This window comes from Panulirus ornatus, chromosome 4, assembly GCF_036320965.1.
Source record: "Panulirus ornatus isolate Po-2019 chromosome 4, ASM3632096v1, whole genome shotgun sequence".
Taxonomy (NCBI): domain Eukaryota; kingdom Metazoa; phylum Arthropoda; class Malacostraca; order Decapoda; family Palinuridae; genus Panulirus; species Panulirus ornatus.
In genome coordinates this window covers 61361699-61384138 of record NC_092227.1, presented here as the reverse complement: position 1 = coordinate 61384138, position 22440 = coordinate 61361699, and the positions used below count along the sequence as shown (strand labels likewise).

Here is a 22440-nt window from a genome sequence, read left to right as displayed (position 1 = left end):
CATGACACCATGAGTCAAAGAGCATAGTCAAAGTCATGACCACACTGGTGGCATCCAGTTCTTTTCCATTTTCCATTCTGCCTACTAAGCTGATTTGTTAGGTAAGTACAAGATGCTTTCACTATATCTAATCCCAAATGATTCACCTGACATCAACATCTGAAATTTGCCTAACCCAAATTGTTTCTCTCAAAGCATCTACCCATTTCTTCTACTGTTTATCTTTCCTCCTTTTCCCTCCAGCTGCACAACTATGTGTTTATCTATCCATCTATATCTGCGATGCCTGTCCCCTTTGGGAACTCCCATGCTATAGCAAAATAGTCTCCATAATTGGTGAGCTCCAGAGCTGCCTCTTAGCCCTTATCAGGCCACTGACAGGGGCAACTCTTAGTACAGTGTTTTCAGTAGCTCCTATATAATGCTCCCAGCTAATGTTTGTTGCTAATTCTATCTATTGCTCCTGTGTGATGTTCCTACCTACTACTTCTATCTGTTGCTCTAACATCTTGCCAAAAGGAAAGGCTAGTACACAGCATTTGCCACAGAAAAATCTTTGTGTATTCCTTACCAACATATAATCTGCCACTAAGTTCTACAAGACCAAAGTATCCTAAAAGAATGGTGGAATGAACATTTAAGGAAGTGTGTTGAGAATAAAGTCTGAAGGATGAAGCTGATTCTACCAGGAAATGATGGCAAGAGTGTAGAGTATAAGGTCTTCAAAGGAAAATCAATAACAAGATATACATGAATAAGACAAAGCAAGTGAAGATCTTTAGGTACAAATGAATGGGAATACACCATAGATCAAAATTGTCTTTCTGGAATGAGGTAAATATATGTTGAAGGGATGTTTATGTACGTAATGAGAGAATAGAAGAGAAGTCTGTGGAAATATTAGTTAGCACAATACAAGGCAGTACAATCAACAGATTATTGAAAAAGACTAAAAAAAAAAAAAAAGATGTGTATTGGTACAAAAAGGAGTAGATGTAAGGAAGGGGAGAAAATAATATTTGTACGAGGGAGACATTACAAAAGTGGGAGCAAGATTACAATAGTGTTTCTAAAGAAAAGAAATGATGGAAGTACTGATGTTGCGAGTCAGATGATGATGAATGCTTCATAAGAGTTAAATACATTCTCCTCATATGCTTAAAGAGAAATGAAGCAGTAGGTATCGGGGTAATACTAAGGGAAATGATGAATAATAAAGGAGAAATTATTCTGAAAATAATGATTTTTTTTATCTCTTTGTATGCTTCAAGGAGAAATAACACAGGAGGTATAAAGTGAGAGCTGAGGGAGATGGTAAAGTAAGATGATTAAACTATTCGATGAGAATTAGGTCAATCTATTGTTATTTACCTGCTTAAGATAAAAATAATAATTTGCGTCTCTCTGGAGGTGCAATTTTTCTAAGAGTTCATCTGGGGCACCTGCTAGAAGCTGATAAAATATGTGGAAATTCCTTTCCCCATCCTCCTGATGTACAACACGGGACTTCTCCAACAAGTAGTTCAAGATGTGGCCACCAACTGGGTCACCCTAAGAAAAGATACATGGGATTATGACATAGAACAAAATTGAATATTACATAATTTTAACAACCTTTACCACACACACCAATTTACATCCTTAAAACAGTGTGCCTAATCTTATCAAAGACAAGCTACTATCTAACACCCTTTTCATTTTACATGTTACACTGTAATATTTCACAATGAAAATATACCTAATATGAACCGAGACTAATAATTGTAATAATAATTTTTAAGAAAATGTAAAGAGTGCACAGAGTGGTGACAATTTAGGCCACTGACCTTTCTGAAGAGCACTACACCTATGAAATGGGCAAATACATATTGCTGAACTCCTAACACTTGATGGCAGTGATTTAGAAGTGCTTATGAGGTGTGATGATATCAACTAATCCAAGGAAGATCGAGGAATACGAGGGGGAAATTGAGAGAATAGATTAACCTGGGAAAACATTCAACTTCCCGTGGCATCCGAAAAGTTATCTAATTTTCAATATTACTTAGAGAGAAAAAAATGGGGCTATCGTTATAATGTTTATATTCACATGGTATGAGATGTGGGCATTGTGCGAGTTCGCCTCTTCAGCGAAGGCAAACGCCATAAGTGAACATTCTTCAACAAGTGGCAGGAAGAATGCGTCTCGTATATTTTGCTTTTACTGTCAGAATTACGTTAATCTTAGCCTATAAGTTAGATAATGATTAAACAGGTTCTGTTAATCTTACAAGGGTTTCACCTTTTACGTACCTTAACCCCATATTCTATCGGATTTTGTTAGCCTTCCCCATTATCACACTCATTAATGCAAGATTGAAAAAAAAATCTATCTTGCTATGCCCATTCTTGCTAAGTGTAAAGAGTCAACTTCTAAATTTTTCATCCACTTCGACAACTTTCTAATCTGGCACTTAAGGATCAATGGAGCCAAATTATCTAAGGGTCGACGAAATCAATCATGTACCCCAATATGACTAAAACCAGTCTATAGTGAGATAGATACTAAAAGTCATCCACCCAAGTTTGGTAGGCTAAGCGAAGACACCTTAGATTCGCGTATGTGTATCTATGTAACTCGGTAATCATTGATCATCAATCAAACACGACTGATATTAGGCTACGGCTTGAACCAACAGATCTGATCATTTACCCAAGGGTAACCATCCATTTTAGTTACCTTACTTTCCTACGCCAGGGTTCCCTTCTATCCGTATGAGGATCATACAGCTCTCAGACAGCTGGCCACGCCCACCGGTCGGGACCACTGGTCATAAAATGTTGAAATGTTGTTTGTGCGTCTATGTACAGAAAGTACAGAGCAATTGAGTAGTAACAGCTCGGCGTTATCTTTATAGTAGATGCATCGTGGGCATGAATCTTTGCATATGTTAAAACGTTGTTTGTAGTGATGGGCGATGTCCAGTGCATACACGGAAATGTGACTCGTGTTACAACCGCCCCAACTCATATATATATATATATATATATATATATATATATATATATATATATATATATATATATATATATATATATATATATATATAAGTTTGTTGAGTATTCCTGGTAAATTATATGGGAGGGTATTGATTGAGAGGGTGAAGGCATGTACAGAGCATCAGATTGGGGAAGAGCAGTGTGGTTTCAGAAGTGGTAGAGGATGTGTGGATCAGGTGTTTGCTTTGAAGAATGTATGTGAGAAATACTTAGAAAAGCAAATGGATTTGTATGTAGCATTTATGGATCTGGAGAAGGCATATGATAGAGTTGATAGAGATGCTCTGTGGAAGGTATTAAGAATATATGGTGTGGGAGGAAAGTTGTTAGAAGCAGTGAAAAGTTTTTATCGAGGATGTAAGGCATGTGTACGTGTAGGAAGAGAGGAAAGTGATTGGTTCTCAGTGAATGTAGGTTTGCGGCAGGGGTGTGTGATGTCTCCATGGTTGTTTAATTTGTTTATGGATGGGGTTGTTAGGGAGGTAAATGCAAGAGTTTTGGAAAGAGGGGCAAGTATGAAGTCTGTTGGGGATGAGAGAGCTTGGGAAGTGAGTCAGTTGTTGTTCGCTGATGATACAGCGCTGGTGGCTGATTCATGTGAGAAACTGCAGCTGGTGACTGAGTTTGGTAAAGTGTGTGGAAGAAGAAAGTTAAGAGTAAATGTGAATAAGAGCAAGGTTATTAGGTACAGTAGGGTTGAGGGTCAAGTCAATTGGGAGGTGAGTTTGAATGGAGAAAAACTGGAGGAAGTGAAGTGTTTTAGATATCTGGGAGTGGATCTGGCAGCGGATGGAACCATGGAAGCGGAAGTGGATCATAGGGTGGGGGAGGGGGCGAAAATTTTGGGAGCCTTGAAAAATGTGTGGAAGTCGAGAACATTATCTCGGAAAGCAAAAAATGGGTATGTTTGAGGGAATAGTGGTTCCAACAATGCTGTATGGTTGCGAGGCGTGGGCTATGGATAGAGATGTGCGCAGGAGGATGGATGTGCTGGAAATGAGATGTTTGAGGACAATGTGTGGTGTGAGGTGGTTTGATCGAGTAAGTAACGTAAGGGTAAGAGAGATGTGTGGAAATAAAAAGAGCGTGGTTGAGAGAGCAGAAGAGGGTGTTTTGAAATGGTTTGGGCACATGGAGAGAATGAGTGAGGAGAGATTGACCAAGAGGATATATGTGTCGGAGGTGGAGGGAACGAGGAGAAGAGGGAGACCAAATTGGAGGTGGAAAGATGGAGTGAAAAAGATTTTGTGTGATCGGGGCCTGAACATGCAGGAGGGTGAAAGGAGGGCAAGAAATAGAGTGAATTGGAGTCATGTGGTATACAGGGGTTGACGTGCTGTCAGTGGATTGAAGCAAGGCATGTGAAGCGTCTGGGGTAAACCATGGAAAGCTGTGTAGGTATGTATATTTGCGTGTGTGGACGTGTGTATGTACATGTGTATGGGGGGGGGGGGGTTGGGCCATTTCTTTCGTCTGTTTCCTTGCGCTACCTCGCAAACGCGGGAGACAGCGACAAAGTATAAAAAAAAAAAAAAAAAAAAAAAATATATATATATATATATATATATATATATATATATATATATTCAATTTATACTTGTCGCTGTCTCCCGCGTTATCGAGGAAGCGCAAGGAAACAGACGAAAGAATGGCCCAATATATATATATATATATATATATATATATATTATATAATTTATACATTGACGTCCTGTACCCAGACCTATTTACAAGGCATTGCCGTCTCTAAACCATGACTTTTTATTGTATGTGCAATTGCGTTTACGTGAGTCACATGCTCACACACTGTCCTCATGAACAGGGCTGGGCGGAGTTTGGCCATTTCTTCGCATCTGTTATCCATTAGCGCTAACCTGCAAACATGCTGGGAACTAGCTCAAATATAAAAATGTATGATAAATTTTCAACACATAGAATTATTACGCCCTCCCCACTATGATCACTTATTATAAGGTTTATATCGCATAATATTATAGATATTCTCCATTCTAATCTTGTCGCTGTTTCTCTCGCATTAAGACTGAGTCCAAAGACTTGACATCACCCTACTGTACCGAAAAATGACCACATTAATATTATATATAAATATATATATTATATTAATATAAATATATAGTATCACATATTATATATGTTACTTACTTTTCAGATGTTAGTGCTTAGAATTATTTATTAATTATTCTATAAATTTTATAGCGAAAGGTCTACACCAATCTACAGCTCCAGTGCTTCACCGAATTACCTCCAGGCAACTGGAGCCGGGTATCCAATTACCAGCCACTGGACTCACAGGTACAGAGGCAGCTGCGATCCTGATTTTTGTGGCTGCTAGAAACTAAGCAACATGGGTGCGATGTGTTTCTTCACACACTGACGTCTTGGAATGCTACCTTCACGCACCTACCCAACAGAAGACCAGATCGTATTAAAAAGGATTAGTCGCATAATTGATCATTCGTCCCCATTCTCCTAATATCTGTTTAGTCCTGTTTCATTGTCTAGACTGTGTCAATGAGATATGCATTGTTCACTTCCTCGTGCCAAGTTACCTGAGAAAGCACGTAAATATTACCAATACCTACTATTAGTCTAACAAGGAAGCGTAATTGGTGTATCACATCATTTATTAGTGCTGACTGTAAAGCTTTTCATGTATGTGTTAGGTGCTATTCATTATTTCAGTGAAGATGTCATACTAAACTATTTCTACAATGGCAAAGATGATTACTAAACTATTTCCATTACAGTACGTCACCAATTTCCAGCGAACAACTTTCCTGGCGCCCCACTCACCTTAAAGTTGAACTCTATGTCCATGTACTTCCCGAAGCGGGAGGAGTTGTCGTTCCTGTTGGTCTTGGCGTTACCAAAGGCCTCCAACAGAGGGTTGCTCTGCAGGAGGCGGTCCCTCACTCGGTCTATCTCCCGCCGGTGAAGGGACGTTGCCGCCAGGAACCGGAGCACCTGCTTGCTGGCCTCGGTCTTACCCGCGCCAGATTCACCTGTGAGGGGAGGGCCAGAGGTCACACATCTGTTAGGGGCGAAGAGAGCTCGTACATCTGTGAGGGGAGACCACAGGTCACACACCTATTAGGGAAGACCATAGGTCACACAACTGTTAGGAGAGACCAGAGGTCTTACACCTGTAAAGCACAGAGGAGGAAGGGACAAAAAGTCACCAAAGAATCTAGCAATACATCAAGTGAGTCTTTGGAGAGAGAGAGAGAGAGAGAGAGAGAGAGAGAGAGAGAGAGAGAGAGAGAGAGAGAGAGAGAGAGAGAGAGAGAGACTCAAGGTCCAAGCGAGGTGGTCCAGCCTTAACGCAATCGAGAAATATAAACAGATAGATATGAACGGAACACAGGGTTATGGATTTGGGTAGCAGAGGAGACACACCCACAACAGAAGGCACAACCCCTGAGCACGATCGACGAATCTCTGAACGTGACTGAACGACCTCCTGAGTAGTACTTGTCTGGCCTTTGACTTGCTTCTTTAACGGTCAAATCAAAGGCCATGCCATCATAACCAAGGGTTCTTCCAGGTAGCTTAAGGGTCGTACCATTCAGTTCAGTGGGTCAAAGACGGCCTCAATCCAACTTCTTACACTTACACACTGTCTCTTTCAGTAACGTTCCTCCAATGATCTGGTGCCATCTTTGCCTCCTTCCACTGGACTTTCTCTATGATCTCTTTGTGCCTCTTGAAGTGGGGTGACCAAACCCAAGAAGCATATTTCTTTATCCATATACTTGAAAGCTTTTCTCATATTTGCCAGCAGACAATTTGCCTCCTTTACTAATCCCCCGATAGAGGACTCTGGTGACAAGTCCTTCTCACGGAGAAAATCCTGAAACTTATTTTCTGCTGGGTAATAATCATAATGAAGTCGTCCTTCACACTGTCCCATCCTCAATACTTTACATTTGCTGGCGCTCAATTCTATCAACCACGTTTCTGTTCTGGTCCCGTTGTGAGCTATCAAATCCTCCTCGCTTTTCGCTTCCCTCATGACCTTTGCATCGACTGCAAATATATCCAGGTAGGATACCACACCTTCAGACAAGTCATTATTATAGATCAAGAAGAGTAATGATCCCAGAATCGAACCCTGTGGCACTCGGATGGTCACCTCGACCCATTTGGGAATGGCATCTCTAACATCCGTCTTTTGTTCCGTTCCATTCAAATAATCTTCTGTCCGACGTCCGAGTTTCCTTCTTATTATCACTTGATCCAGCTTCGTAATCAGCCTTTTGTGTGGCACTGTGGTGAACGCCTTTTGGAAGTCCAAATACAGACAGTCCATCCTCTCTCTCTCTCTCTCTCTCTCTCTCTCCAGGTTACGACATGGTGTATATATATATATATATATATATATATATATATATATATATATATATATATATATATATATATATATATATCTTTCTTTTTCTTTCATACTATTCGCCATTTCCCGCATTAGCGAGGTAGCGTTGAGAACAGAGGACTGGGCCCTTGAGGGAATATCCTCACCTGGGCCCCTTCTCTGTTCCCCTTCTCTTTTGGAAAATTAAAAAAAAAGTGAGAGGGGAGGATTTCCAGCCCCCCGCTCCCTCCCCTTTTAGTCGCCTTCTACGACACGCAGGGAATACGTGGGAAGTATTCTTTCTCCCCTATCCCCAGGGATATATATATATATATATATATATATATATATATATATATATATATATATATATATATATATATATATATATATATATCTTTTCTTTCAAACTATTCGCCATTTCCCGCATTAGCGAGGTAGCGTTAAGAACAGAGGACTGGGCCTTTGAGGGAATATATATATATATATATATATATATATATATATATATATATATATATAGAAGGTTAAGACACGGGGCAACACGAATGTCAAACTGTGCGCACATAAAGCACAATTCACACAGCTACGCGGACGAGTACGTGGTGATCTTCCTTGATTTGTGTCGGTATCACCAGCGAGTTTATTGTGCACCCCTGTGAGCTGTAGCACAAAAGGATTACAGAGGTCACTAAGGGTCTCTGCCAGATCACATAACATGAACTGTTACCAATCTGGGTCGTCACAAACATTACGTGGTTCTTCATATGGTCGTCTCCCGGTCCTGTGGTGAGACGCGGCCCAAGCCGGGAGGTGATCAGAGGGTGGAAATAACCGCCACACAAGGGGGACACACGGAGCGCTGCTCCCTCCCGACGTACACCCTCTCGTCCCCTCCTTCCCAACATACAACCTCTCGTCCCCTCCTTCCCAACATACAACCTCTCCCCTCCTTCCCAATACGCTCTCTCTCCATCTTCCTTCCCACTGTACATCCTGTCTCCCTTCCTTCTCAACACGCTCTCTCTCCTGTTTCCTTCCCATCATACATTATCTCTCCTTTCCTTCCCAACACGCTCTCTTCCCCCTCCTTCCCACCATACATCCTCTCCACCCTCCCTCCCAACGCATATCCTCTTCCCTCTTTCCCAACATACACCTCCCCTGCTCCCGCAATACACACACTTCTCTCTCCTCCTCCCACCATACATCCTATGTTTTCTCCTTCCCAAAACATACCTTCTCCCCACCTCCCTAACACACACACACTCTCTCCCTTTCCCCAAACACGCACACGCCCTCTCCCCACCTCCCTAACGCGCACACACACACCCTCTCCCCTCCCCCCCTAACACACACACACACACACACACACACACGTACTGCACCAGTCATCCACGGCAACTGGCACTTGCCAATACACCAACGAGGAAATTGAGGTTTGTCTCCACGTGTACGCCAGGATTCTCTCGTCAGACCCCAGCGACAACCAGTACTTAAGGGCGTGAGGATCCATGATCCGGGTCCACTATTCCCCTGACTGGTATCAGACCAGGTCCATCACCCAGTCACAAAGGCTCAAGGAAGCTCCCATCCTGTACGTCACTTTTGCGTCAAGGCGACGAAAGCTCTATGTTCTCATGTGTACATGAATGTATTCCATTTACTGTATTCGGATGTAGTCACTGTATTCGTTTTATTCATTTACTGAACCATTTTATCAGGGCTAAGAGGAAGTCAGATAAGGGAAGAGGAGCCGGCCAGATGGACCAGCTAGACGAGTTGGGTAGATAGATGGTCCGCCCACTCAGGTCTGCTGGTCGAGTGGAGGTCTGCTGCGAGTTTGCTCAGCTGCGGCCGCTGCACACCAGCTGCCGCGGGCGGTGGGGTAGCGGAGAGGGAGGTTGGTGGTAGCCATGTGAGGTAAGAAGGGGGAGAGAGAGTGAACAGGGAGATGTCTCCCCCTAAAATAGCACACTAGGCGTGTGGGTTTTACGAGACCAAATGTGGGGGAAGGTGGGCCTCGAGGCACGGTAGTGGAGACGAAGCTCCCGTAACACAGTCGCCACCGTCCCCTCCTGTCACCTGAGATCACTCGTCCCCGAGTTGCAGTTCGATACCAGAGCATCAGAACCGTCCCATCCCACCCACAGTGAACGTCCTCAATAAACAGTTGATTGCCAAGCCAGTGTGTGCGTGTGTCTAGAGAACACACGTCTGTTTAAACACTGCCTTTTTATGACCGCATTGTATATGTTGTGTTACTTTCTCTGGGCATCTCCCGTCTCTGTCTGTATCTGATTTAATAAGCCTTTAATTATCATTATCATTGCTCTTATTATTATCATTATCATCATCAACACGAGTCGCCCAGCACCACCAACACCTCGACCAGCTCAGGTCACGTCCGCCATAGCTCTCGTGAAACGTGTGTAAACAAACCCCGAGTGAATACCGCACTGGTTCAAATCAAAATTAACCTTTTGAGCCAGGACGATCTGACCCTTTAAAGTACGACGGCCTGGCTAGGTCAGGTCAAAGGCCAGGCTTATCATAATACCCAAGAGCTGTACCTGAGCAGCGATACTTCAGAGCTACATGTAGGACCGTAGCAACACTGAGAGTATACTTGGTTTTCCGAATACACACGAACATGGTGAAATTACCCAAGCTATTGTATTAACTTGGTGGACTTTGGGCTTCCGTGGTGTAGCGGTTAGAGTTACTGACCGTGATGCCTTCACGGACTGCCAAAGGTCGAGCGGATCGGTTCGAATGCTGGTTGTGGCAGTCGGTCCACAGTCAACCCAGCCGTTCATCCACTCCTAGAGGTTGGTCGGTAAAATTGGTGCCTGAGTTACGCAAAAAAAAAAAAAAAAAATACTGTACATTCCTTTATGCTTTAAGGAGAGACTGTTCTAGTACACCCACTTCACCTTCCACCCGGTCAGTGAGGCGGAGGGTCGTGTGGCCAGTTATACACATGTATGGAGCGAGACAGTCGTATCACTCACTGGAAACTGAGATGCTCTCAAGAGGAATCGCTTCGGCAATCCACCATCAAGTCTTCACACATACTCTTCCATCCTCTCTCTCTCTCTCTCTCTCTCTCTCTCTCTCTCTCTCTCTCTCTCTCTCTCTCTCCTTATCTTCGTTAACTGGGTGCCGGGGGAAGGGGGAGGGGGTAATGATGAAGGGGTATCTACCCCCTCCTTCCTCCTCCACCACCTCCTCATTTTTCCACTCGACATTCCACAAACACTTCTCAGCCTGACCTCTTTCTGACGTACCACTCTGCCACCACCTACTTTTCCCCTGCCACCACCACCGCCTTCCCCTCTTCTGCCACTACCACCATCTGCCCTCCCCCTACCGTCATCCCCCCGGCTTCCCACAACCCCCTGACTCTCTCACGTAACGCCACACCCTTCCCTCCTCCAACCTAAAAAATAAATCTTTCCCCTACACACCTGCCCCCACTCCATCCTTCGTGTCCGGTGCGCCTCCCCCTTCCTCCCCCACCATTAAACATAAACACACACACACACACACACACACACACACACACACACATACACATACACGTACACACACACACACACACACACACACACACGAGATGGGGCACCACGAACGTAAGACTCCTTCCCAGTATACTACAAATAGGTAATTACACTGTCACGTGGCCAATTATGTTAACCAGAACATCTTTACTAGCGTTACGTCAACTGAAATACGCAGTTCATCCTGCGAGTAATACGTAAATAATATCGCCAGTTATTACATGCGATACTCACCGTAATTGGCATGATAAAACCTAACAGCACACACCTGAGCTCTCTTCCATGAAATAACAGGCAATATAACCAACAACCAAATTCCTGGGTTCAATTCCTATTGTGTCTGCCAGTGCAGGCAGTGTTCGCCCCTCCCGCCAGAGGTTTCGTTGGATAGCATCCTCGGGCGCCAATGGGAGCTCGCTCACGACCTTGTGCTTCAAGGCGCGCACCGAACTGCCGAGATCCTGGCGCGCGCCGCCCAGTCTGTACGGTGCCACCATACCCCTCTGTGACTTCCACTGAGCCAGGACAACCATGGCATCAACCCTCAAGCACGACGGCACAAGACGGTGCAGTTATGGCTATCACATAACCCCCACTCAGGACAACGTCCTCTTGACACTGCGCTGCCCACACCGTAAGTAGGTCAAACTCCACCCTTTAAGGACTCTACCCACTAATAATCCCTCAGTCAAATTACATCCCCTATCTTTAAGGATTCTGCCTTTAAATAATCCCTTTTTAATCCCAGTCATTTTACATCCTCATCTTTAAGGATTCTGCCTTTAAATAATCCCTTTTTAATACCATCTTTAAGGATTGTGCCTTGAAACGATCCTTTTAAGTTCTGACCTTAATCAAGTACACTCCCTTTAAGGTCTTCCCACTCTCTGGCTGTGCCTGTAGTGTTCTCCCCAAAACCGTGTTGGATCCTCTCTCTCTCCACCATCAGCACCAGAGGTGAAGGGCGGAAGCAAGACATACCTTCCAAACAAGGAGACAGTGTTGTATGCTGAGGCCACGAGCCCCAGGGTCACCTGTAATCATGGATCTTCAGGTGTGACCTAGTGTGTCCTGGGACCAACATGTACCAATGCGTCTACGGTAAGTCTAATAATCACCTTTACATCCTCAGATAATATAGTTTAAAATGAAAACCTCACATTATAGTATCATACTATCTCTAAAAATCAGGTGTCTGGCTTCATATACTATCCTAATCGTTCCTTCGCTGTACATTTGTTCCGGTTCGTTGCAATTCTTCGGAGTAAAAGTAGTTGTCATTTACCCTCAACACTGAGTCACACTATCTCACTCATATTCCTTCTTATCATCAGCGCACGTACCCTTTCCTGTCCAAAGTGGACCACTGGAACCTGTGGTCATCGATTACCGTTTTCCATCTGGATAATAATGTTTTTGGTTTTCCTTAGTTTCATTTTCAGCTGTTTTTTCCCAAAGTTTAGTAAGGTATTCTGAGTTTAGCGTCCATGTTTTTACATTCCTTACGATAATTCAGCTTTGCTTAATTTAGCTGTGCTTTGCTCACAAGGGTCTGGAACTCGGTAGAGACAGCAGCGCCTCTCTCTTTCCAAATCAAGATCTTTTGTACTATTCCACGATGGAGTATTTTTCCTGCGCGTTTGGAGCGCAGTCATCCATTTCACACAAACCTCTAGTATTTAACCACTCGGGAGTGATTCCCATTAAAACTATATTGGCCTTACTGATAAGTTTACTCTTCCCATTTTATACGACGAATGATGACACCCAACTTGTTCAATTTACCTCCATGGCGACGTGTGTTATGCCTGTAATTTCAATAAGCTGCGATACCAACATAGTTTCAAATGGTAACGCTCTCAGATCAAATTCACATTATTTCTGAAAAGCATATCCAGCAAACTATCCCCCCACCTTTTTTTTTCTTTTTAGTTTGTTCCAACATTCGCTGACAAGAAGAGAACATGTCACACGCATAGTTTGATTTTTTTTTTTTTTTTGCAGCTGTTCATCCGAAATACCTCCCGAGCTGCTCGGCTGTGATGTCATCAGCTGACAACTATTTCCACCATACGTCTATCAGACTCTGGCAGATCCATTAAAAAGATGTGATATGGACCTGAGTTTCCATGGTTACTGAGTCAGGATTTTAAATTTCATGTATATTCAACTGAATCTTGTGGTCGTGCATATACATACTTTAAAAATTAGGAAAATACTCAAGTTAAAGTCTTAGCCAAGACACTCTACACTTCTAATACAACTTTCCAGGAAGTCAGTAGTTCAGGAGTTATAAGTGAATCTTTAACTTACAATCTAACTCTTCTAAACTTTACAATTAACGATTTGCAGTTACCGAGATGTGTGTGTGTGTGTGTGTGGAGAGGGAGGGAGGGAGAGAGAGAGAGAGAGAGAGAGAGAGAGAGAGAGAGAGAGAGAGAGAGATAGAGAGAGAGAGAGAGAGAGAGAGAGAGAGAGAGAGAGAGAGAGAGAGAGAGAGAGAGAGAGAGAGAGAGAGAGAGAGAATAATAATGTACAACAGATCGGTAAAGACAATATAAACAGATATTGGTTGACTGTAATCAGAAGTGGTTTCATATGATGACGTACTACGAATGTGAGGTTATCTTGCAATAAACAAATAACAATAAAAATATTTACCTCCGACCGGCCCTTAATCTACAGCAAGCTAACCACAAATACGAGCAATTGCACGGAGAAAATAATATCAGCACTGCTGTCACTGTTAAATTAGGCCTAGGCAGTGAGTACTATTGACACTTCAGAAGCACTAGGCTACGTTGATCTTGCTTATACTATTGACGCAATGGCTAGGCTATTAGTACTATTGACGCTTCTTATCCACTACGCTACGTTGGCCTTATGTGTATTATTGACGCTTCGACCCATCTGGAGATCTGGATCGAGTACATTACATTAGGCTACGCTACGTGTACTATTAACGTTTGACCCACTAGGAGATGTGAATCACGTAAATTGGATAGGCTACGTGTAGATGTGAATCCTATAAATTGTAAAGTTTGTGGCTGAGGTATGGACATAATAAACTAAAACAGTCTCAGACTTAAAAAAAAAAATACCCTTTAGGGTCAAGGATAAACAAAACCTGCAAGAAATAGCACACCATATTGTTAATAATTATAATTCAGGTACTTGAAATTCTAAGACTGAATACACTCGTCTGTGATATCTGTAATCCTCTTGCGCTACCGCCCTCCCCAAGATGAATCTGGTGTGTACACAATTAACTAGCCACAGACAGCGGCACAAATCAAATTCTCTTTGGCGCCCTCTTCCATCAGCACATGTTAACTTACCAAACATACACAGATCCGCACCGAGGATGGTGGTGGAAGCTGCCACGGCCTTCTAATCTCCAGCGGAGTTAGCGGATCTGAGGAGCTCATTGACTTCCTGACACACACACTAGCAGCTGAAAGGCTCATAACATTGGTTCCCCCTCTTAACTCACACATAATCTCCACTAAAAATGAGTCCACCCTTGGAGCATCACAGTGCAATCCTTTGGTAGAATGATTTGGCCTTTGATTTTGACCTTTAAGGGTCAATACTACACCATACGTCATTCAGTACGACGGAAATGGTGCAACATTGCACCCCAAGTCCTTCAAAGAGCTGCCCTCTCGCCTTAGCCACTCCATAATCTTTACCCTCTTTCACTTTCTATAATACCACCATTACCCTCCACCACTGTGGTTTTCTAACACTATTCCTCATTCTAATGTTCAGCCACATCCACTAATTCCCATCTTTGTCCCCCGTGTCCCTAACATAAATAAATCCTTGAAAGATTCCACGCATCTTCCATGTACTTCAACAGGTCCCGGCAACGCGATCATACAGTTGTTTATCTCCACATACCACACTACCTCTTAAAAGCAACCATTTGTTTTCTTTGCAACGAGCACTCGGCTTCATTCTTAGCGGCCTCACCCTCTTTATGCTTAATATTTATCATCTTGGTAGAACCTTTTATGTATTTGTTTTTCTTGTATTCTTCCTCTGCCTTCTTAAGTTCCATCAATCACTCACAGGTATGAAAAACAACAAATGTATACGTCTTGCAGTAAACTCTTTCAGTTAAAAACATACACAAGACAGTCTAGAATGGAGATGTTGGTTTATTTGCCCTGTCGACATGCACCAGGCTCAGCTGGCTCACAAGAATGGCTGGATTACATATTGGCTAAGGTAACACAAAACCCTTGTACAGTACGTGAGTATGTCCAGCCGCTACCCGCTGTTGTTGCTGGCTGGCTAACAGCTCACGGCCGCCAATATCAACAAGGGGGAGGAGCCATCAGTGGATTGCTAGTCTCCATACACAACCACTATCATTACAAAGGTACAGTGTACCATGGTGTGTACTGAACAAATTGTCTGTCCAACTTGCTTGCTTGGTACACTTGCTTGCTTCCCATCTCTTGAAAATATCAAACCGCTACTCAGAAACAATTTCCCTTTTTTTATTACTGCTGGTTACAACTAAGCGTATTAGTGAAATCCCATGTTCGCTGGTGTTCGCTGATGCCAGAGCACGTTCAAAGCAAATCATAATTGGTGTGGACCTCAGGGAGAACCAAGTGATACCAGGATGCTACGTGATGACAAACTTATTATATGGAAACCACATCCTGGAGACGGGGTGACTCATTCTGAGTGCACCAACTCAGAGTGTACCACACTCTCCACACTGATAGGCATTAGCCAAGAACACTTCCTATCTCCACAAAGAACGTCAACCAGCGATAGAACAACTGAATCTAGCGCTAGAACAACTGAATCTAGCGCTAGAACAACTGAATCTAGCGCCAGCTATGGCAGCCATTTGATCGAGGCCGAGCTAAGAACTATTTTTGATTATAAGGAACTTACTCAAGGGCTGTCATCGCCCTCAACATGTCAAGTCACAGTACGCAAGGATTAATCTATCGCAATCAAAGGAACAAGTCGTCGTACTCAAGGGATTCAAATGCATTTCGGAGCGTATTAAATCGTGAAGAGTGAAACTCTTAAAACTTCGTCATCGTGACCACTCCAAAAAAAAAGGTAAGTAGAGAAATTGGCAAAATGACCACAATTCACATACAATTTCTTTTTTACGATTTCTAAGAAAGTTGGATTCACGTTCATGAAGTATGATGTGGAGTTGGTTTATCTAGACATTATACATCATGCAATATGAAGGAATATAAACAGTTTTCAGCTATCATAGATATAAATTTAAAACTCCACAATTTAGATACACAACTGAATATTCTCCTCTGATATCTAAGGGTGAATAATATCTGACCTCATGACCCTGGGGCATGACTGCCTGGCCTTACTGGTTAGGTCAAAGGTTACGTCATCATATTTCTACGTTATACGGTTGCGTTCAAACCGTTGAAAAAACTGGTCCATAACGGAGCGTCAAACGACAGGGTAATCCCTCGCGAGGAGTCAAACATTGCTTCCAAAAGACGCATATACACAGAATACATATGATTTCGATGCATTACATATGACAGCTAGAGACTGAGTGTGAACGAATGTGACTTTGTCTTTTGCTAGCGATTCCCACGTTAACGAGGTAGCGTTCAGAACATAGGACTGAGCCTTAGAGGAAATATTCTCACTTGGCCCCCTTCTCTGTTCCTTCTTTTCGAAAATTAAAAAATGAGGGGAGGATTTCCAGCCTCTTTCGCCCTCCCCTTTTAGTCGCTTTCTACGACACGCAAGGAATACGTCGGATATATTCTTTCCCCCATAACCCCAGGGATAATATATATATATATATATATATATATATATATATATATATATATATATATATATATATATATGTGTGTGTGTGTGTGTGTGTGTGTGTGTGTGTGTGTGTGTGTGTGTGTGTGTGTGTGTGTGTGATGTGTGGTAATAAAAAGAGTGCGGTTGAGAGAGCAGAAGAGGGTACGCTGAAACGGCCCGGACACACGAAGAGAATGTGAGGAAAGATTGACAAAGGGAACATGTGTTAGAAGTGGATGGAACACACGATGGAACTGGAGTTGTATGCTGCAACGTTTCGGCTATATGCTGAAACGTGACAGAAAAGCTTTACCATGAGTTTTTCTACCAATGATTCTCCCCTCTCTCTCTCTCTCTCTCTCTCTCTCTCTCTCTCTCTCTCTCTCTCTCTATCTATCTATATATATATATATATATATATATATATATATATATATATATATATATATATATATTTGTGCCCTAAAGGAGTGTGCCTCTAAACCAACGCCGCTTTTTTTTCTAATAACCTTAACCTTACCTTCTTGAGAGTATGTTTTGGTTCAGCCCGTCCCTAAGAGAGCACTGCATACCTCCCAAGTGTTGCCCCGTAGCTCCACTTCCACAATATCCAGAGATCTGGACACTCTCCTTAACTCTTACTTTAGTAACCCCTCACACCCATCTTTTATATCACCAATACGGCCTGCTGGTTCTCTCGTTACGGCCCACCTTTGCCACTTCTCTCTGGGAAGTTTGGGGAATCTTTCATCTTTTACCCCTCGACATTTGCGAAGCACTGGCCAGGGTGTGTCACTAGTCTTGGCTCATCAAACTTCCTCTGACATTTCGTCTGATCTTTTGTTCTCCTTTCGCAGAGTTTTCCTTCTGTCTTCTTTTCCAGTGCGGTAGTCGTCGCAAAAGTCCTTCAGTCAATTCGACTATCCTCTTTCTTCAACCTCCAGAACCTATTCACTCTTGAGTCGGCGATTCCACTCTTCACGCTTCAACTCGCTTTCCCTTTCCTCCAACACTCCTATATTCGTTCCTTCCATAGCACTAATATTTCCACTGTTAACTCGGGCCTATGCAATATCATGGAGTGGAGGAACCAGAACCCATCCGTCATCGTCCACCAAGATGATGAGTCCCTTTGTCTGCATGTGTCCAACCCCTATGAACTGGAGAGGGAGTGCGCGTGTAGCTGCTGCTTCCCTTAGCTTGGGTGAAGACCAGCTACACGAGGATTGATCGTTATACACCTTTCCTGGTAAAGTGCAGAAGCTGAAATCTATTCTATCTTTTGTCTTTTCTTCTTATAACCCTTCCACCTTTCAGAATCGGGTCCATAAAATTGTAAGGAGCTCAGAGTAATCATTTCTACATATAAGACTAAACATGCTCTTGGCCATGGTACGTCATTAACGCTCTCTCTCTCTCTCTCTCTCTCTCTCTCTCTCTCTCTCTCTCATACACACACACACATATACATATATATTATCCCGGCGGATAGGGAAGAAAGAATACTGCCCACGTCTTCCCTGCGTGTCGTAGAAGGCGACTAAAAACGGGAGTTGAGGCGGAAGCCCTCCCCTCCTGTTTTACTTTTCCAAAAGACAGAATAAAGAAGAGGGCCAAGTGAGGATGTTTCTTTTAAAGGCTAAGTTGTTTGTCCTTGATTCTTGACGCTAACCCGAGAAACAGCATATATATATATATATATATATATATATATATATATATATATATATATATATATATATACACACACACACCAGTATAAGCGCAACGGATGCAATGCTTTGTAGACTGGCAAGACTGGAAGCGACACACCTCAGAACGGGCATTCATGAACCTCTTGAGCGGTCACTGCGAACAAACTGCTTTATTACGGCAATACGGAACCTCGCTCACGCACTGACCAACCAATGTCTTCACCGTTGGCCAGTAGCTCGTCAAACATCCGCTTGTTAACACTGGAGTGTCGTGTCCTACAGGAACAAACCCACGATAAGTAACATTGAGGTATGGCCAGAGTTACTGTGATCTTAGGTAAGGTTTGTTTGGTTTTGAGTAGAAGCGTCTCATTGTTTTTGAATGTATATTTTAACGCTACGATATTCAATCATGAACTAAAATTTTCATCTTGAGTGGGAAATACTGCCTCTCTTGAATTTATCATATACCTCACGTATTAGTATATTTTGATATGGTAGGATTATATCATTAAATTTCTTTTTAATTCTTTCTCGATTATTCATTTCATATAGGACTTTTATGCATATTTTTCAAGGACCATTTTAGATTTTAAGCTTTTCACAGAAATTCCTTTTTTTTATATAGCCTCAGATGATAGTATATGTAGTTACAAAAACGTAATCCAATAAAACCAAAGCTGTTCATCCAAGCCCGAGTGATTCTTTCCTAATACGACTGCGTTTTCTAAGTAAACATACATCCTTCCTGCCTCAGGAGTCCCCTATCTATATAAACGGAACTCCTGCCATGGCTAGTAGCTGTGGTTACATTTAGTAAGAGTCGGGGTAGTGATGAAAATAGGGTAAGTTGTTCTTTTCATATTAACATTAATAGTAATTTCCATACATGTAAAGACAGTCACAGTACAAGTCGTAGATGTCAGGATAGCAAGTAGTTTCTTTAGGGCAGTATTGATAGAAGTAGAAGTATTTATCAGGGTAGCAGTGGTAGTAAAAAGAGTAGTAGTAGTCGTCATATCAGCAGTGCTGGGAATAGTAGTTGTATACGTCATAGTACTAGTGTTAGTAACAGTAGCTGCGTTACTACCAAGAAAAGTAGTGAGTGTCACAGTAACACTGGTAATAAGTGGAGGACAAGTAGCTGCCAAAGCAGTAATGTTACTAACAGGAAAAGTAATATTTGTAGTAGTAGATGTTACAGTAGTAATGTTAGTAATGGGAAAATAGTAAATGTCACATTAGCAGTGTTAGTAACAGAGAAGAAAGCAGTCGTCAAATCAGTAGTGTTAGTAACAGTAGTAACTGTCAAGGTAGTAGTTGTCATAGTAGTGGTGCTGGTAACAGAAATATTAATTGTCATAGTAGTAGTGTTAGTAATTATAGTAGTAGTAGTAACTGTCAAGGGAGTAGTGTCTGTAACAGAAGTAGTAGTGGTTGTAACAGTAGTAGTAGCAGTGTTAGTAACAGAAACAGTAGGTGTAACAGTAGTAGTGTTAGTAACAGAAGCAGTAGTTGTAACAGTAGTAGTGTTAGTAACAGAAGCAGTAGTTGTAACAGTACTAGTGTTAATACCAAAAGCAGTAGTTGTAACAGTAGTAGTATTACTAACAGAAGCAGTAGTTGTAACAGTAGTAGTATTAGTAACAGAAGCAGTAGTTGTAATAGTAGTACTTTCAGTAACAAGTAGTTGTCACAGTAGTGGTGTTAGTAACATGAAAAGCAGTAGTTGTCACAACAGTAGTCAGTAACGAAAGTCGTAGTTTACACAGCAGTAGTGGTAGTAACAGGAGCAGCAGCAGTAGAGCTGTCGTAGTAGTAGTGAGTGTACGTGGGGAGGGCGCGGAGCAGCAACTGAGCAGTATATCCTCAAGCGTCTTCATTGTGGTAGTGGTATCGTGGGTATGAAGAGTCCTGGGATGTGATGATACCGTGCTTAGATCTATACGGGGATGAGTGATGTCCAGAATGCGGGCGGGAAACTGACTCGATTTCATCCGGGAGTGTGGTTTTTGATGTGTGTATGTCCGGTAGGTCTGGCGCTGCATTTTTGTTGTTGCAGCCGCGCTGTTGTGGTGTGATTGTGAGGTCGTCTGCATACGAGAGAACACGAGTGCAAGAAGAGCAAGCTACTTTATAGACACCATCCCACTGGCCATTCACATGGAAAATCTTAAACATCGGAATATCTTTAGCAACATCCTTTTTACCGAGTATCAATATTCACCTTGTCTATAGTGAAGCAAAGTGTGTGTGTGTGTGGAGTGGACGGGATAATTCGCTACGAGACGCTTCGTGACCATCTTGGACCCGGTGACCCGACGACCGTTACGGGTGGCAGAGCGGCCAATAGTCGTATCCCACGACCTAGAAATCTTATGACAATCATATTCAGATTTTAGGGATCGTAATTTGCATAAATCATTCATATCCAAAAGGATAGAATATACACATCTTCAACTGTGAGTTTATATACAAGTTACCCCGAGTGGTATGATACGGGAGCTTGATATAATACAGTCGAATTGGTGCAAACAGATCGTTACGTCACGGGGTGGTTCCATCAGATACAAACTGCTTCAGCATCTGGTAAAAAAAAAGAAAAAAAAAACTGTACAGCATAGTTGTACGCGTTTCTTACAACCAAACCCTATACTTGGATCCCACAAATTCAGTTCCATCACTGAATCCCCTCCTCTTCCCTTCCCCCAAGCCCCGAGGAAGACTCGACAAGATCCTACATGGTCCCGGAGTTCCCCTTGATATCTCCTCTCAGATAAGGCTTATCTACACCGTAACCACCCTAGAGATAATTCCCAGATAACTGGCTCATTTAGTGAGTTGCCCATGACCTTTGAACATCAGGTGAGATAGCCCTCACGAGTCTACTGCACTCACTCTTGCTCACACAAGCTATACACGTAAGATAAAAGTCCACATTCCCCTTACTCTTAACAAGGTCAGGTTCACAAACACACGGGCGGCTCACTCAACACACAGGTCGGCTCACTCAACACACGGTCGGCTTTCTCAAGGTCTCTTTCCTTCTTGTAACACGCCCATCGACACTCCATCAAAGTCAAGGATAAAACCCATTATGTCTAACATTCTATCCTCTGCACCACACACTCGAACCCAGGGTTCAGGAGGACCTATCCCTCACATCCAAGGACTGCTCTACACACCATACCATGGTCTCCACTCACCACACCAAAGGATCTATTCGTCATATCAGAAACTGGACCCACAACACTAGGGCATCTATCCACTATCTCAAAGGCTCTAACCACCACAAACTAAAGGACCTATCCATCAAACCACCGTCCTTAAAGCTCTATCCACCATTCCCAAAGGCACTAACTACTACACTAAAGGATCTATCCAATATATCAGTGACTCTGATCACCACATAAATCATCTATCCACCGTAACAAAAGATTCATCAAACCACCAGCCTAAAGGCTCTATCCAAGAGGCTTTACCTTCCTGCACCAAAAACCTGCAGACAAGCTGTGCGGAAGTTCAGACATCTGCGCTCCACCAAGTCGCTCCTCATATGGACGGGAGAAGAGGTCTAACAGCACTGGGTAAACCTCAGAGAGACGCGACATCATACTCCTGGAAACTCGAATCGAATATCATCTCATTCACTCTCATTCAAGCCCTCTGTGTAATCCATCGAGGAGTCCCTAGAGTGGCCTACCAACGCCTAGAGTGGCCTACAGACGTCTAGAGATGGTCTACCAATGCCTAAACAGGGTTGACAGCAGCCTTTCAAAGACTATAGGAATCTAACAACGTAAACAGTTGCCTATCAACGTCCACCAATGCCAGACATTACAAGATATGTGTAAACATTTCATCCATAACATATGTTCTACCTCGGATACTTGAGAAGTATCATAACTTTGCTCATTGTAAAGTGTTCTTTTGTTATTCATCTTGATACGTAATCCAATCT

The 22440-nt window shown here is 42.7% G+C and overlaps 1 protein-coding gene across 6 annotated transcripts in view; it reads right to left on the bottom strand.

Annotated features, from left to right (window-relative positions):
• The window catches only part of Myo61F (Myosin 61F), a 283730-nt gene that overhangs the window by 80762 nt on the left and 180528 nt on the right, over positions 1-22440 (bottom strand). For all 6 annotated transcript variants that reach the window (XM_071695382.1, XM_071695401.1, XM_071695411.1 and 3 more), the window contains 2 exons: positions 5854-6062; positions 1372-1551 (listed from right to left, as the gene is read on the bottom strand). In XM_071695382.1, coding sequence (XP_071551483.1) covers positions 1372-1551; positions 5854-6062 — 389 coding nt within the window. The remainder of the gene's footprint in view (positions 1-1371; positions 1552-5853; positions 6063-22440) is intronic.